Source organism: Trachinotus anak, unplaced genomic scaffold (assembly GCF_046630095.1).
Source record: "Trachinotus anak isolate AG129_WGS33_773 ecotype Australia unplaced genomic scaffold, CSIRO_AGI_Tana_v1 ptg000007l, whole genome shotgun sequence".
NCBI classification, from domain to species: Eukaryota; Metazoa; Chordata; class Actinopteri; order Carangiformes; family Carangidae; genus Trachinotus; species Trachinotus anak.
The window spans coordinates 20,037,114-20,055,040 of NW_027273858.1; the positions used below are offsets into that span (position 1 = coordinate 20,037,114).

The 17,927-nt window shown below is 39.4% G+C and overlaps 1 protein-coding gene across 4 annotated transcripts in view; it reads right to left on the minus strand.

Moving 5' to 3' along the window:
• The window catches only part of LOC139623230 (cilia- and flagella-associated protein 46), a 50,161-nt gene that overhangs the window by 22,997 nt on the left and 9,237 nt on the right, over positions 1–17,927 (minus strand). For 2 of the 4 annotated variants that reach the window (XM_071481282.1, XM_071481285.1), the window contains 18 exons: positions 16,926–17,055; positions 16,257–16,381; positions 15,863–15,981; positions 14,967–15,064; positions 12,892–13,104; positions 11,896–12,097; positions 9,719–9,868; positions 7,176–7,286; positions 6,100–6,281; positions 5,654–5,785; positions 5,369–5,537; positions 4,264–4,336; positions 3,987–4,125; positions 3,719–3,902; positions 3,019–3,172; positions 2,329–2,552; positions 2,059–2,199; positions 1,205–1,366 (listed from right to left, as the gene is read on the minus strand). In XM_071481282.1, coding sequence (XP_071337383.1) covers positions 1,205–1,366; positions 2,059–2,199; positions 2,329–2,552; positions 3,019–3,172; positions 3,719–3,902; positions 3,987–4,125; positions 4,264–4,336; positions 5,369–5,537; positions 5,654–5,785; positions 6,100–6,281; positions 7,176–7,286; positions 9,719–9,868; positions 11,896–12,097; positions 12,892–13,104; positions 14,967–15,064; positions 15,863–15,981; positions 16,257–16,381; positions 16,926–17,055 — 2,708 coding nt within the window. The remainder of the gene's footprint in view (positions 1–1,204; positions 1,367–2,058; positions 2,200–2,328; positions 2,553–3,018; positions 3,173–3,718; positions 3,903–3,986; positions 4,126–4,263; positions 4,337–5,368; positions 5,538–5,653; positions 5,786–6,099; positions 6,282–7,175; positions 7,287–9,718; positions 9,869–11,895; positions 12,098–12,891; positions 13,105–14,966; positions 15,065–15,862; positions 15,982–16,256; positions 16,382–16,925; positions 17,056–17,927) is intronic. The other 2 variants (XM_071481284.1, XM_071481283.1) reach the window with 2 other exon arrangements.

Genomic DNA, 17,927 nt, shown 5'->3' on the forward strand with positions numbered 1-17,927 from the left:
AGTGATCTTAGAACTGCTTTAGTTCTTAAAAAAATCATTTTAATGATTCAAATTAGGATCAAAAAGATTTTGAGCTTATAAAGTGATGTTCACAAATAATTACAAAGTTCACAGTTGTAAATCAAAATTTGTAAACCTGTAATTTTGTAAGAAATTTCAGGTTGTGCTGTGTAGAAACGATTTCTATTTGTACAAAAAAAGACTGTGACCAAAAGCAGTAATTAGACTGTTGTGTAATCTCACCACTGTTATCATTTGTTCACAGATTTCAATCACACAGTCTGTGTTTGCTTATCTTTTTACAATTACAAATATTTTCCATAAATACACATGCATAAACTTTTTCTTACTAATACAAATTTTTTCCATGGAGACAAATCTTCTTTACACATACATAAACATGTATTTTTCAGATTCATTTCAAGGGTTTACAAAGCTTGACTTACAAATATGAACTTTGTAAGTATTTCTGAATGTCACTTTACAAGCTCACATTCCATATATTTTAAGCATTTTCTGACAGCGGATCAGTATGAAAAATTGCAGGTAGACATGGAAGAAGGAGCAGCCACAGTGAGCTGTTAGATGAAGAGCTGCAAGTGACAGCCTGCAGACCTCCAACCTCTCAGCGAGGTAACCAACTCCTGTCACTGTGCCCTGCCGCTCGCAGGCTGTTCGCAGGCTCATGCCGTGTGCAGTGTAACATCACATTTTGGTTCCTCTCAGAATGATGGAAAATTATTGCTTCTTTATTAAAACAACAATAGTTTGCTTTGCTGCTTCTGGGATTCTGTGTTAAGCTGCATTTTCTGTTACCACTAATAAATGCAGGTGTCACCAGATCAACCACGACTGAAATCTTTGAGATTGCCACTTTAAATCCGATCTCATCACATGCTTCCATCCCACTCTGGTGGGAGACCCATAAATTAATTAGATCACTTATTTAATTCAGAACATTGGGTTTTAACCAACATCTCAATGTGACCCACACACATCAATAAATGTGCCTCCTCCTGACCAACAAATGACAGCTTCTTCAAACAACATAACCAAGCTGATGCTTTTGGAATTTTTTGATTGTATAGCCAGTGGATACAATTCTTGCTATATTGGTAATAAGACTGAAATCAGAGACAATACCATAGACAGTAGATCGTCATGACACAGAGAAATGTGAGGGAGAGTAGTAGGGTATTCTTGCCTGCTTTGTGATGCTGTGTGTATTGATACAGTGGGGGTTACTGTTGGTTCTGAATATCTGCCTGGCCTGGTCAGGACAGGTGTAGAGAGCCCAGTCTTTCGGCGAGGAAGGAAGTGTCTGATCCAGGACGACAGGTTTAGGTCTTTCTTCTGCAGGGGTCGTCTGGTAAAACAATGAGACACAGAATTGATATTTTTCTTGTTATTACTATTGTATAGTGACTATTCAAAAGAGAGTACACTTAATTTAAGTTCAGTGCATACTTTCAGTCTTGTGTAATGTAGTATCAGGTACCATGTGGTATTTTGAAACTCTAGTCAAATAAAAATGTTTAAATTCATTACGAATGTAATTACAATAATAAGACAGTATTTAAAGCAAAGTTTTTTAAAAATCATACAGACAGTTACAGTAATGACAAGCAAGCAAAAGTCTGAGACCAGTTTCTCACGTTTAACACTTCTGAACCCCACTGTATGTTACACTCTGTGTATAAACTGTTTAAAATAAACCAAATTTTAAACTATGGACGAGCTGACGATGGGATCTTATCAATCGTGCCGCCTGTCAACATGTTAACGTTCTCAGTACTAAGTAGTCATTCCTACATGAGTACTCAATACTCATTTTCTCAGACCACACCCATCTTAGAATTCAGTCTTCATTTTGATGCGAACTACACACCTGTACCACCTGCCAAAGTACTCAAAATGCCTCTGTGGTCGTTTCTGCTGCAGTAGGTGTCTCCAGGACCACATTTTGCCACAATGACTCATGCACAAAGTCTCACAAGGTGAAAACAATACCAGCCCCACTGTCACAGCTGGTAATCAAATTTGAGCTGTGGGACTTACATCTTTCACATCTTTCCCTTTTACATCTTTCTTGCCTTTGCCCTTGTCTTTGCCTTTTTTGGATCCAGCAGAAGGAGGAGGCTGGAGTGGCTGACTCTTCGCCATCTCACTGGAAATTTCATAAGCAACTGCCATGGAAACCTGCAGTAAAATAAAATACACAAATAAGCACATTCAATACTCAGCTGAAACATTATCTGCACTTAAAGAACTGCCTATCCACATTGTCAAAGTGTGATAAGACAAAATGTTGTAGTAAAGATGCAGTACCTGCCATATTTGAAGCACAAAGGTGTAGGCCCTGAGCAGGTTAAGCTTGTGCTCAGGTGAAGTCCTGTCTGCCATGACAGCGAGCAGAGTGTGTGCTCGGACTAAGCAGTCAAGGCGCCGCACTTCCCTCAGACTGGACAGATTTTGCATGAATAACAAGCCCTGGACTCCCACCAGAGACTCACATTCCACTGAACCTAAACCTCTCATTCTGGACTCGTCCTCTGGAGGAAAGATATACATACACCACGTACTGTGACAAAGAATTTAACAGTACACAAGACAGATATATATAATAATCTGTGAATGTAATTGAAGAGCATCAATAACATCACTTTTAACAACTACAAATGAAGCCGGTAATACAGGGGTATATATAGTATCTCTGTAACCAGCTTGCTCATAGCAGGAGACTAAAAAGAGTGCTGTGCTATTCTCAGTGTGCCCACATGGGATTTGAGAAATCTGTGTCGTCTGGTCAGCTCCTTTTCCTCTGAACAATATTTCCCTGGTTTATTGTTTACAAAGACTAACAACTGAAATAAAAGCACAAACACTGAATTCCACTGCTGATGCAAGTATCAAAAAGCTGTGGCATGGCCCTTTTCTGGATCAGACAGATGAGATGTTATTACCTTTCAACTAATACAGTGTAAAACAGCTGTGTCAAGATGCATGAACAAGTCCTACCTGCTCCTTCTTCCTGTTCAGGTTCCAGGTGTAGGAGGATGTCGATGGCCCACTGAACCTGGTGATGGGCATTGGCTTTGGGGAAGTTGTGACAATACAGCCACTCTCCAAACTCAAGCATGAGGTTGACCTTCTGCCAGCGACTCTCTGTGCTCTGCATCACAAAAACAAGTTAAACAAATATTTGTTTTACATTTTCATCTGTGTTTGTACTGTGTGTTTTTACTGATGAACCAGTGAAGACAATTTTCCATTGCAATGTATTGGACAATCAAGAGTTTTCTATGTCTAATAGTAAGGACCTTTCTGTGTCCTGGAGTTTGAGGTGCTCTGGATAGTGTTAAAGATGTCACTAATCCTAAATCTAATTGTAAAATTTCTCTAAAAAAACATGATTTAGCTCTAGTTGTGAAGGAGGTGTTACAATGATTAATCTTGTATTCTCTTACATCCAGGCAACAACGTGGAGCACTTGGAAATAAGCTGTAGTGACTCTCTGGCCCCACAAGATGGTGCTTGAGCCCCATGCTCGTTTTTGTCTTTACTCCAAGCAAAAGGGCCACACAGACAATAAAATGATGGATTTAATGAGTAGAATTCTTTCATATGACAAATTTACACATGATCTATCTTGCTTTAATCTGTTGATGGATCAGCTTTTGGTAATGATATAAAAATGGTGCCAGAGCAGAGGTATTACCGACAGAGATGTGATGGATTTCTGGTAGCAGGTCAGCTGCTGGGTTATATTGCCAGCACATAGTGCCACCTGATGCCACATAAATGAACAGCACTGCTCTCCTTCATCTTGAAACGTCTGCATGTCCATCAATATGCTTTCCCCCAGTCGTGCTTTCATCAGTATACGATGCTTCAGCAGAGGCCTGGTAAAATACAGAGGACACTAAGATTTCCTTTTGTCTTTCCGTCTTTCTATCATCCTTTTCATGTCATTCTGTTTTACTTACAGTCTGTGTCTGGTGTGAGACATGTCTCTAGTAGCTTTGTCCAGCAGCTGCAGGGCACCTTTCCAGTCCGCTTTATCAATTTGGATGTGGAACAACAAACTGTAAATGGCTGCTCTTAGGGTTAGATCCTCTTTACCTACTAAACAGACAAACCAATGAAAGCAAATATGAAATGATTTTTGCAGAGAAAACCAATCAGAACCATAGCAGGAAGTAAAACCAAGTATAAAGCCATCCGCAAGGCGTATAAGTATTTTCTGGTCCTTTTACAACTCACCTGTTGATTCATGTTTAGAAGTCCCATGAGGCAGTGCTGTCAAGGTCAGCAAACCTTTCACTTTGCCCTGTTTCTGAAATAGGAGAGGGAGAAGATTAATACTTAAGTCGCTAGAGTGATAGAAGAGCACTGGATAGTTGGTTGTACTTGAAGCTCATTGATCTATAAGATAAATTGTTATCTGACCTTGTCCTGTATATGACCCTACCCCCTTATCTGTAAATCCCCTTCCACAACCAGAAAAAATTCACACCAAGTCTGTTATGACAAGATGGATTAAGCTTTTGTTCTTAACTTACTGTGGGTCACAGCACTGGTGAAGAACAGTGTCAAGTTGGAAAGCACACCACAGATGAACATCATTCTGAATTCACACAAAAGCTGCCTTTAAGTACTGATTATAAGTTATTTTGCAGTTGAACAACTGTTTATCCCTGTGGCTGTCCAAAGGCAGTGATGGGGAAATATTTTCTCACACTTGAGCACACCTCTCCTGTCCCTCTCCTGTAGCACCCTCAAGGAGAATTAATTGATTTCATCATCAATTAAAGATAACAAAGCATGTTTAAGAACTTTGCTACATATTTTACTATGTTTGATAGCAACCAAACTAGAGTCATTAAAAATGCACTAAAAAATAGGACAAAATAGAAAAAAATAACAGGGCATAAAAGGTCAGTTCTGGTTGCCATTCAGTTATTGTTTTGCTCACTTGCTCTTCATTTCGTTGCTCATACTTTTTTGGTTTTGTGAAACTATTTCAATTTTTGATGATGTGCCTGGAGGGACATTTTTGTGGCTGAGTGTGGCTGCACATTTTTTTTGTCAGATCACTTTGCTGACTACAGCAGGATGTCATAAGTTTTGTCATCCTTTACCATGATAGTCATTTTCCTTATGAAGACCTGGAGGGGTCCAGAGGTCAAAGAAAGACTTTCAAGGGATTTTCTTTTGCTTTTGTTCTTGTTAAAACTGAAAATCTCAGAGAGTATTATAAAAATTAAAACTGCTGACTGCTGCACACACATGACACCAACATGAAAAATTGCCAAAATTTATATGGAGAAATATGCCAGTATGAGTGTAGCTAAAGAGAGGTTTTTACATTTGCTCCATGTTTGCTGGTGGTGTGGAACAGAGCATTCAGGATGTTCTCCAGGGGATCTTGCAGTTGCCATCTTGCCTCAGGAGTGTGTGTCAGGGGTAGACAAGTGTTCCAGTAATGTCTGGCAGCTGTGACACACAATGCTGGATTCTTTGCCTTTTCTGCATAGCTGTGGACGAGAGAAGAGAGCAAGCAGATAAGAGTAGATTAAGAAAATGTTTTTAAAAAACAAATTTGTTGCAGTCCAAGGCATTAGTCAATACATTAATAAACTGTGAACAGCACCTGACGCTGGACAGAAGCACCTTCATAGCCTCTCTGTATGTGTGTAGATCTCCATTGGACTCCTGGACTAAGCTCAAACCCCTCAAACAGGCTGCAGTGCTCAGCATCTCATTCACTGCAGTCAGGTCATACCTAGTATGAAGACAGTTATCAGCTATCAGTAAAAGTCAATCAATCAATCAACCAAAAACTGAAATTCCCCTGAAAAATGTGTTAACTTGTATCTTAATTCAAACTTTGTAACTCATTTAATGGACAGTTTTGAAAATGGCTGATTCATATCAACCGCAATACTCATGAATATGCACAAGATGTCACCTGCCCCTCAGAGAGCTTCAGAATCATAAATCTGAACCAGCCCTTGCACCTACCTCTAATGCTTTTCACACACATTGATATCAAGAGCCATGTTTTTAACAAAATTTTAATCATCCAAGTCGACTTACAAAACACAGGGCATAGTGTTTAGGCTCTTTGCTGCTGCTTCTTCCAGCTGCAGAACACTCTTGGTGCATCGCAACACCAAGCTGTGTTCCTTGGCATAGTGGCAGAAGGCAGACAGCTGGCACCACACCTGCATCTCCACCACAGCGTCCGTCCAGCTGCATTCTGACGCCATGCTCACAAGCTTTAGGTGAGGAGAGGAAAAAGGAGAGGGGAGTTAAATGGTGGTGGTGAGGGAAAAGGAAGGAGGAGGGGAGGGAGCGCAAACACACGACAAGACGGACTGTGGGAAAAGAGGGGAGGAGAAAGTAAGAGAAAAGATGTGAGAAGAGGGAGGGTGGGACAAAAGTGGGGAGGCAACTGAGGTGGGAATGAAAAAGAAAGGAGGGAAAAGGTAGAGAAAACAGGGAAAAGAAAAGGGTGATGGCACAGAAAGGAGAAGAAAAGGAAAGGACAGAAGTGACAAAAGGTTTGGGGAGGGAAAAGATAAGTAAATAAAAAGAAAGCACAGGGGTAGACTAAGAAAGAAAGTGAAGGACAGCATGGAGAAAAAACAGGGAGTAAGGGAGTAAAGGAGGTAGAAGAAGGTAGCAAAGGAATGAAGAAAATGAATGGTGGCATGCAGATAATGAAAGGTTGGTAGAAGAAGGATTTAGAAAAAGAGTAACGGAAGAAAAGAGGAGGGATATGGCATGGAAAGCAGAGTGTAGGGAGTACACAACTTAAAAGAAGAGGAAGGTGTGAGTGAAAATTGGGAGAAAGAAAGACAGAAGAAGAAAGCAGAGGGGAGATGGATGGATCAGAGACACGGTGAAATAAGATAAAAGTGTGGAAAAGAGGGCCAAAAGTGTCAGAGTGAGCAACTATCCACAGAGAAAATGCACATCACATATCATGTCAAAGAAATCTTTGATAACCTTAATTCCGACCAGAATGTAATGATGGAGAGAGCTACAGTATCTTGAAGCTACTGACACATGATGAGATGTAGACAGGCTCTGAGGGCTTATGGGTCATTTCTGCATCTGTTTGTTTGGCAGAAGCCACAGCAGGAAAACGTGAACAGAGAAGTACATACTGAGGGGAGACTGGGAACAGAGAACTCCATATGCCTCGGGTTCCTATTGCACTGGAACATCTCCACTCCAACCAGCACGTGTGTCATCGCTGACACTTCCTCATTCTCACACTGAAAACAGGAGAGAGAACAATGCATACTAAGCATTTCAGTGCTGTCCTCTGCTGAATATACACAAAGACATGTATATGTCTTTTGTTCAATTATACAAAAGACATATACATGTATTACTACTTACTTATAAATTATACATGGACCTGCAGTATGATTATCATATTATATGTGTCCCAAATATCATAGAGATGGCCTCGTTGATAATGTATGACTTCCTACTCTGTAGAAAATTAGTTGATGAATGATTTATTGATTGCAATAAATACGAGATAAACACCATTATATTAACACTGCATTTCTTCATTTGCACGGCAGGAAACAAACCTCATTTTGTTGTGACTCAATGCACATCAGACTGAGGGGACTAATGTAGGGCTGGAAATCTTGGCTGACAAGGATCATGGTGACTAATCAAACAGTCCATTTAACTGACAAATTGTATAACTACTTTCCCCACATTTTTGTCTCACTGTAAAGCAAAGATGATCGCAGACCAGAGGATACAATGCTGTAATATGGAAATGGAAAAGGTAACACCTACAACATGAAGAAGATTAATAAAAATGTCAGGCACCATGAGCCTGCAATATCATAAGTGCATTTTAGAAGAACTGTGAATAGACCATAATACAGGATACATTATGAATGTGACATGATTATGTTGTGACACAGCCATACAGTTGCCATGATTCATCCTCTGAGCCACTTTTATCTCAGATACAACACACACATAGGACGTCGGCCCGTCCAAGCAAAAAAATAAAGCATGAAGGTATGAAAACAGCTTTATAGTACTTCTTAATCATCCACATTTTTTTGTTATTTGAAACCTATGTTGTTACAGTTTTTCACAATTGTTTATGCACTTCTCCCAGCTGTGCTCTAAAACAGCACATGCAGTGATGAAATGATCACAACTTCAAATTCAGAAAACTTTATTTCTCTAAGCTTATTTCTGTGTGTTTTCAAAAAAGCTTTCTTTACTTTTCACACAAATGCCACATCACAACCTTGCAGAACACAAGAACAGGCAGTACAGACATCACAAGTCTTAATCTTGTTCCCAGTGAGAGTTTTATATAATAGATTTCAAAAGTCCACATTCAGTCTGAGAGAAACCTGTCTCTGTAGTGAGAGCAGGGCTGGTATTGTTTTCACCTAGTGAGACTGTGTGTGTGTGTGTGTGTGTGTGTGTGTGTGTGTGTGTGTATGTGTCATCATGGCAAAATGTGGTCCTGAAGACACCCACTGTAGCAGGAACACAGGTGTGTAGTTGAGACAAAATGAACGATGAGTTTGAAAGTGGGTGTGGTCCCACACATGAGTAATAATGTCGTAGCCTCTGTCAATGGCTTATAGCTGAAACACATTTGTGGTTAACGGTGATTGCTTTTTGTCCTGTTTAGATAGCTACAACTGTGCACCTGATACATTACACAGTAATAACAACTGAGTACTCAAGGGTTGGAACGTCAACATTTTGATGTGTGTCATGCCAGGTGTGATCCCATCACAAGATGGTCTCTAGTTCACTGTGTGAAAACTGTGAACAAACGTATATTCTATATAAAGGGTAGGTAGCAACAAGGATGTAAGGAAGTGTGTGGATGTAAAGGAAAATCTATGGAGCGGGTACATTTTTACAACTTTATTTAAGTGTCATAATTGATAATGTGAGGTTTCATGATTGTGTAGTGATTCAGTGGAGCCTGCAAGCCAGTATTCAACACCTGGCTCACTGAGGCCATGGGCTTCATCAATGAAGATATCAGTGAAGTTATGCCAAAGTTGGATTTGTCACATAAACTATTTTATCTATGGTAAGTGCTCAGGGAGAGTATTGCAGCAGTTTTGGTGTGGCCCAGTAAATAACAACTAGTTTAGATTTGTGGTTTGATGCGGTGTGTTGAAAAATATTCTTTTTTCTTCTTGCAACAGGTGTCTTAACCAATGAGTTTTCTCTGTTGCAACATTTTCTTGCTAAGCACCAGTGTGGGATTTTGTTGATTGTATGAAAAGTCTTCGCAACACCACACTTTTGGAGCATGCTTTTGCTGTTTCACAAACTGGAAAATAGTTTTATTGTTTCATTAACCTATTCTCTAAGTGGACCTTTTGTTTTTAGGCAATGCATCAAATGGAGAAAAACTGTAAGTAAAGATATTCCAAGTCGGCGTCCAAAGACTACTTGAGGAAGAAATCCTAATTGGCTAGAACACTGAGGCACTAAGATCATACATAAAAAAATAAGAAGTTATACTCATGTCATATCATTATCAAAATTAAAACTGTAAGCCTAATGGGCAGTGTGCCCGTGCAGTAACTACAATGTATTATCTTATAATTATGAACAGTGCTTCCAACTCTAAACATACAGTAGATTAGTAACCTAAGAACAGCCAGAGTTAGACTGACACAGAGATTTATACCTCATCTTTAGTGTCAATCTTTGAGCCAATCTGCTGTTGCAGCAGCCTCTTGATCTGCACCCATGTGGCCACCACCTGTTTCTTTGCTGCGATGGGGACTGTCTCTCCTAGGATGCTGTAGTTGGATATGTGAAGGGCGTAGTCACACAACTAGGAGGAAGTGTAAAAAACAACAATCAGCTAGAGGTAGTTGGTACGGTATTAGCAGACTGAAAAGCTCTAAAACTTGACATTAACACATTCAGGATAGTGCATAATCCAAAATGATATTAAAAATGTTTATATTGATCAATGTGTCTATCAAATACTACACATTATAATACACATCAATAAGACTGACAGCACACCCTGAACTTTTCCTAGCCCCAGACCGTGTTTCAGCTGTAATCAGAAACACGTACACAAAACACTCACATTCTATAAGACTTTGTTCAGCTCAGACACTGTATCTGACCCCGATGTGGACTACTTATGAAAAATGTATTGGAAAGGCTAATTTTTTTTAATCTTCCCTTCAAAAAGGAAACAGATACGATGAAATTTAGTTAATAATTCACTGATAAAGTGACTTTCATCTGGTGTTAGAGCTGATATTCATGGTGAATCCTTGAATAGAAAAGGAGAAAGGAAACAGGGTTTAATTGGCAAATGCAGCAAAGAGAGCGGAGATATCAGACTCCACTGGCACAAAGAAACCCAGTCATGAAAGCTACATGTGAGTGTGAATGCATGTGTTTGCTTCCATGCTCAGGTGAGTAATGTGGATGAATGAGGTAACAAAAGACACCCAGAGGCTCTTCAACTTTTCACCTCTGATGCTTTAACGTCAATGTCATGAGATGTCTTTTAATGTCTTTTAATGTCATGATATCATATTAAGGAGGAATTAATGCTTCCTGAAAGGCCTCATATTTCTTAGATACAGATGCAAAAACATAAGGAATGAAACCTGAACAATATCTGTGTTTTGCTTTGAGTGCTACATCACAACACATACAAAGTAAATGTAGTCTTTCTTTGAATTCTTGTATGATGTGATCTCCCCATTACCTTTTTGACAAAATAATACTTTAACTAACAGCTAACAGTATAGTAGCTGTATGATACTGACCTGTGTCATAATTCATAAAATTGAGAGAACATTTAGAAGGTTAAAAGCAACATTTGATGGTTTAAACTGTGCATTGAAAGGTGAAAGAATGGGACTGGAAAGTTGAAACTTTCAAAGACTGTATTAACTGTTTAATACAAAAATGTTTGCAGTGTAATATAAATAATGTAAGTTTGTGATCATCATATCTCGCCAAAGATTCAGCAAACTCCATTCAAAGAAGATACACACACTCCTCAGCACACTCCTTTCAACTCTTTTCAGAGATTCCAGTCTGTTCTTAAGCTTTGAATGCTAGGATTTCAGTCATTGTTTTCAGAGCAGATAGTGAAAGAAAAGAAGCTCAAAACAACACAATCAGTCTGGGAGAGAGTTGACAGAGGGTCAGTCATGCTTGCTTCCACAAAATACAACCAATCAACAGATATTCAACTTAGCATGTTTTGATTATTGTACAAGTAGGTCCCACAAAAACTAGTTACTGAGTTGTCATGATTTCATGTTGCATGATTTGAAGTTTCTAAACCCTGGGAAAAGTACTTTAACTTTTTCTCTCCACCCCATTCATGACTGATTACTTATCTTCTTGAGAAGTGATGGACAAAATCAGTGCAACTGCTCGTCCAGTCTGAGTCTGTAGTCCCCAGGTTAGAGGCTTTGGACTTAATACATTGTTATGCAAATTATTGTAGATATAGGGACTTTTAATATAAATATATGGCAAAAAAGACATTATATGCAAATCTACAGTGATGTGTGCAGCTGTAAATTTATTGTGACATAACAAGTTTGTACCCATGTAGGTATCAATGTATTGGTTATGATTTTATAAAATGTATAGAGTCAGAGAGTATATGGGGATAAATATTTGGGGACATTTTCTGCACATGTCGCTGTACATTAACTGGTGAAGGTGGTGGTTCACACCTGCCACTGCCACAAAGCCTGCTGCCACTGTCACTTCTGTTAATAAATACTTCTCTAGGGTTGATACGCACTAAATATATTAATTAAAACAGTCATGCACAGGTGCCCATCCTGCTGCCACATACGCACAATGACATACCTCCAGTGCCTTCTGGACGTCCTGCAGCGCAGCAGGGTCTAAGAAAACCCCATGATCAGTGGCAGCCTTCTCTGTCCCTTTCTCAGCTCTGCTTTTGCCCTTGTCTACTCTTGGGGCTTCCTTGACAATGTCTGGTCCACACAGAGGCTGGATCAAACCTCGGGCAACAGCATCACACAGCAGCACAACCAGGGCACGATTCCTGAGAAAAACAATGCAAAGAACACTCCAAACTGACATTATCTGGAAAAACCAGGACCGAAAGTTGAGCTTGATGTCCAAACATATTTGTTTTTATCTTTTAGTTCTTCCTGAATACAAAGAATTACCACAAATTTGGACAGAAAAATGTATGTTTCCTTGGCCACACTGTTACATGAGAATATCACTGGAACTGAAAATTCACATAATTATTGTTATGCCCAGAGACAGTTTGGTCTGTTTTCACTTCTTTTCACTTCTTTTTATAGCCAGAAATAAGAGCACCGCTCAAACTGCCTCTTATTGTGTGAATTAACTGCAGTACCGTAGAGAATACACTTACAAACATTTTTCAGAAGTCAACTTTGACCGTGCCTAAAATGATTTTCTGAGGAAAGTGTACATACTGCTGTTATTAGCTGAAAAAGTAATAATTTTCAAGTGTCACCTGAACTCAGTGACTTTGTATCCACAGTAGTCCACTGAGGGTTGAGAAAATCACTGCTGGGCTGATGAAACTCTTTGAAAACCCACTGAGTAATTTAAAATATGTACAGTCATCACTCTGAAAACAGCTATGTTTCAAGTTTCTGTGAATGCTGACATGTTGTGAATGAGTTTTTATTATACGCATGTGACATTCCAGTTCAGACCTGTTTACAGCAAAGCTCACATCATCCTTCATTCATTGGAGGAGCAGCTTAGCTCTTTTTAGGAGAGGAAGAAAATAAAATTTACAAAAACTACAGGCCAAACACCAAAACAGAATGACACTAATTTATAAACACAGCCTACCCAGTGTACTCTATCTTTTGTAGCATCTCCACCAGTCTCTGGAAAGGGGGAAGCAGGCACTGGTACTCCCCAGCTGCTAGTAGGTGGCTGCTGTAGTTCCACAGGTAAATGGCTGCATTTGCAACCACCCACGGCTCTCTGATCTCTGATCCGAGCTCCGCTGCCCGCAAGAAGCTGGAGGTGGCGTAGGCAGACAGAGCCTGGATCCAGTCTCTGGGTGAGAGGGGTAGAGAAGTACGGTAGAGATTGGGAGAGAGAGGGAGAGAAAGTTGTGTTTGTTTGTGAGAGAGAAAGATACAGCAGTAAAGTGGCCACATGGTGTTTTCACTAGTGAACCAAAAGTTAAAAAGTTACTTAAATTACATTACAAAAAAAGAATATTTGTGTAAATCTGTAATGCATAAGATTTGTACATGAATAGCTCCATTTGCTGAATAAAAGTGGCACTTTGCTGACTGGTTTTTCCGCATTATGCAAAGGGAAGAGTGGAACCCCTCCTTGACAGTGTCAGATAGGTTATACCTAATAAGGCATGCAACAGCAATTTGTTTGAGCACAGTGATAGCTCTCAGCCCCCATAATGTAATGTACTTTTCAGGCAAAATTTCAACCAAAACTGAGAGGTGCAGTAGTTCCACTGCTGAATGTGTTAAAGAAAATAGGCTGTTAAGATTCCTCCTTTGCATAATACAGTGATTCAGGGAGAAAAGTTGCACATATAAAGCACTCTTTAAAAAACATAAATTTGAGTTCTGGTGCAGATCCTTTCTTGGTGCAATGTCCATTTCTAAATCTCATGATTAATTAGCAAGATAACCACCCTGGCCATCATGACTCTGATCCTAAAAGGCATGAGATGGGGGAGAGAAACAGCATGATACAGGTAGTGTCTGATCCTTGAGCTTTGTAGCATACATCTACAACATCTTGGTCTTTATCTTTTCAAGATAATCACATCATCGATGATGTTTTTTTCACACAACCATGATCTTTTTTTTTTTTTAATACTTATTTTTTGGGGCTTTTTTATGCCTTTATGCCTTTATTATAGGTTAGTGAAGACTGACAGGAAAGGGGGTAGAGAGAGGGGAATGACATGCAGGAAAGAGTCGGACCGGGTGGTAGTCGAACTGGTGACTGCCTGCTAAGAGTGTCTTGCGCTCAACATGGTATGCGCCCTAACCACTCGACTACCGGGCCGCCCCACACTACCATGATCTGTGCTGAGCTTGAGCTGTGAATGTTTTCAGATCTGGTTTGCAGTTTCGGTTTATGAGATAAATAACAAAGTTCAAGAGATCGTGTCATTTCCAATACTGCCTATGATCATTTCTGAGCAGTTATGAAAAATGTACTCACTTTAAAAGACTATTCACTGTGATGTTAAAAGAAACACTGCCATTGAAGCACAAAATAATGCCCCTTTATACACACACCTACGGGAGATTTTGAATGGATGTAGTAGACAGTGCTCTATACCACTATCATAGAAACACCAAAAAAGAGAATATATTTTGGAAGAATGATGCTTGTCCCTCCAGTAGAAATCCAGAGACTTGTAGAATCAATGATAAGGAACATTTAAGCTGTTCTGGTGGAACGTGGTGGCCCAACACCTTACTATGACACCTTCTGTTGGTTTTTCCTTTATTTTGTCACCCATCTGTATATACTGTACGCTTATAACCACACTAACAGAACACCCACGTAATAATATTAATAATAATTATACATAGAGGCATTAGTTAATAATTAAAAAACTTTTTGGACCCAATGAAAACATTTTTAATCAATGTGAAATCACAATTGTGTCAAAACTCTTTGTTTTCTAATAATAACATGAGGTAACAGAACAAATGAAATTTTGTTAATAATGACTCGTGTCCTATCAAACTTCTGTTTCTTCTTTTGCTGTAGATTTAGATTTTTGATCTAAAATGAATAGAATGTGTTTAAATCTGTGATGTTCAAATAATAGAGCAGAAACATACAGAACACTGAGAAACAATATGCAGAAAACAGACAAAATATTCTACTTTATGATGTCAAGATGTGTGTGCATATTGTGTTTTCACCTGTAAATAACCCACTGTGGGTCCTCTTCAGTCTCCTGCGGGGGGACAGCAGGGCTGTTAAGCTGCACCCCCTCCGTTAGCAGCTTTTGCACAGTGGCCTGAGCAAGACAGAGTACATTAATTTCTCTACCTCAAAAGATAATATTAAAGGTGACTTCCTGTTTTGACAACTTCATAATAAAGGGGAAGAGAAGACCTCCCACTATAGGAATGACAGCTTCTCTAGAGCCGTTAAAGCTCAGCTATGGCAGATCAAAGAAAAAAGAAACTAGTGGTGACCATTTCACTCCAGTGGCGAACAACTCAGGTAAGACAAGAGGAACCTGTCTTCATCATCAGAGTGAGAGGTATGTATCTTTAAATGTAATGAATTAAAATCCTACTCCTAAAAAAATCATACCCATGTGTCATAGAACAAAAAGAGAGATACATGAGAGGAGCACACAGAGAGGCTACAGTGTGAGTCAGTTTTGGCAAGGTCATGTAGTTCCTGTGGATAGTTGGAGGATAGTTGTGGATAGTCTTCATTTCCTTCAAAGTGCTGTCAAGTTAGCATCTCTATGGACTTAATAAAGACTTGGAGCTGCAGGCTTGATGGGAAGTGTGATTACATAATAAGACAAGCTCATTAGACAAACACAACAATTTCTGACTCAACAATCAACATCTACCTCATGGGCTTGTTAAAAATCCTTATAATGCTTGTCTACTATTGCAAGCAGTCTTTCAGCTCAAGCTGAAAAAACATCTCCACCTAAATAAGACATGTGAATGTGCATTAACATAATGTAGGATATTAATTGAAAAGGGTCACTATGAAAGTTTTTGTGTCTGTAGGATCTGTAGAATGAATTGCTAAATTGCTACTGAGTGTATTAGGAGGTAGGAGCACACACCTCAGCACTGATGAAATGGATTTCAGCTAAAAGGCGCAGGAAGTCCCTCACACAGTTTTGGCTCTCATTGCAACTGTGAAGACATTCTGCACAGCTCTCCTCCTCCGAGCATGTACATTCTGCAGAGAATTGACAAAATCTGTGTTGAGAATTCTCTCAGTGACACCAATCCTCTCCTTCCTGAATTTATCACATTTCTTACAACCACTGCTACTACTACTACTACTACTTCCTGTCCATCTGTCTCTAGCAATACCAAATCATACCTCATGTATACCAGATCCCTTATACTATTATGGATTTAATATATACAGCAATTGTTTGTCTACATTTATGGTTTTTCTTTGAATCATTCAGATGGATAGATAGATAGATAGATCATTCATTATCTTACTGTTAGCCTTGGAAATCTTCCATCTCCCATCATCGTAAAGCAAACAGAATCGACAAGCAGCTCGGCACACGTCCCAAACTTCCTGTTTCCTGGCTGTCTTCACCAGTGTTGCCCACAACTTCATCCTTGAACAGCCAAGAAATAAAGAAAGCTTAGAGATGATTCTTCCTCTAAAATGTGGAGGTCAGGGCAAGGGCACAGTCGTACGCTGCATATCATCTAAGGTTGCTTCTTTGCAGGGCCATGAGCAATAAACTTTTCCTTTGGGGAACCTCTCCTCTGACCATTAAGCCTGGCATTTCTGATGTGCACACTTTTTAAGTGTAATGATAGGGGCAGACAGGGGGTACTCAACTATGCGCTCTAAATAAGGAGATGTAATAGAACGTTGCAGACTTTTCTATTCACACAACAACTTTAACTGCAGAGAGGAGCAATAGATCAAACATTCATTAGTATCTAATGCTCAGTAAAAGCAAGGAGTAATAAATTCAACAAGGCATAAAAAGGCTGATTATACAGACAATTTTCCAACTGGGTTTCTGGGAAGCCTGACAGCTAAAAGTAATTACTGAGAAAACTTTACATTGGCAAGAGGACAGAAAAAAGGCTTCTACTTGTACTTGCATACACACACATTTAAATTAATACATTTAAATACACACGCACCTCTCTTCATTTTCAGTGTCACTGCCTTGTCTGGCCAGGTGTCCATCCAGTCTCTGTAAAGATGTGGAGTGATGCTGAGCCTTCGCAGCGAGCTGTGCCACTGGTCCAGATCCAACACTGCCTACGGGAACTAGACAGTTGTTGAAGCACTGTTTGCATAAGTCAGACGTTATTAATACTGTTGGGAAACTTCTTCATTTTCTCTAAAGAATGAATCAATAAAAGTTTCTTGCTATTGTGCATAACAAAAGGTCTAGTCAGTCTGTTCCTCAACTTAGACTTAAATGATAATTTATAGAACATGGAATAAATGTGCACTCATATGCACAGTGAGAATGATACCTTTTGAGGAAGTTACATAATTATCCTTATTATGCCATTTCCATGTAAGCAAAAGGAAATATAACTAAGGGGATACAAGAGCATATGGCCCTGTTCCAACACTGCCAACTCTTTCAAACAGGGATGTTTGTATTGTAGTGTAATCAGATTAGACATGTAGAATTCAACAAAAAAACAAGGAAACATATTCCAGATTTTTATTCAGACCCATCTACAGCAACAGGGCTATTCAAGCATTTGTTTTAGGGACTGAATTGTAACTACAGGTCTGTGACTTTAACTTAAGTGTTTTAAACAAGCAAAAGGCTCCAGTGCCTGAGTGCTCACCCTTGAGAGTTCAAAAATACACACACTCTCATGCACACAACTCTCATTGATGAATGTCTGAGTAACAATACAAAAGTGTGGCAGCATCATATGCTGCAATTAATTAATTCTTCTGGTCTCAAGGGTGACTTAGTGTGCTGGCTTTGAAGATAAGAACACAACGATTAAGTGTCATCATCTAGTGGATGCTTAAGGTTTATATAAGACAACAAGAGGTGCCTCTAGGGACCAAAGCTTTTACCCATGCCTGCAGTAGAAACCCATAGACGAGCTGCAGAAGCCAGTTGTTGCCTTGGCCATTAGGACTGCTATGTGTTCATTTGTTGCTGTAGA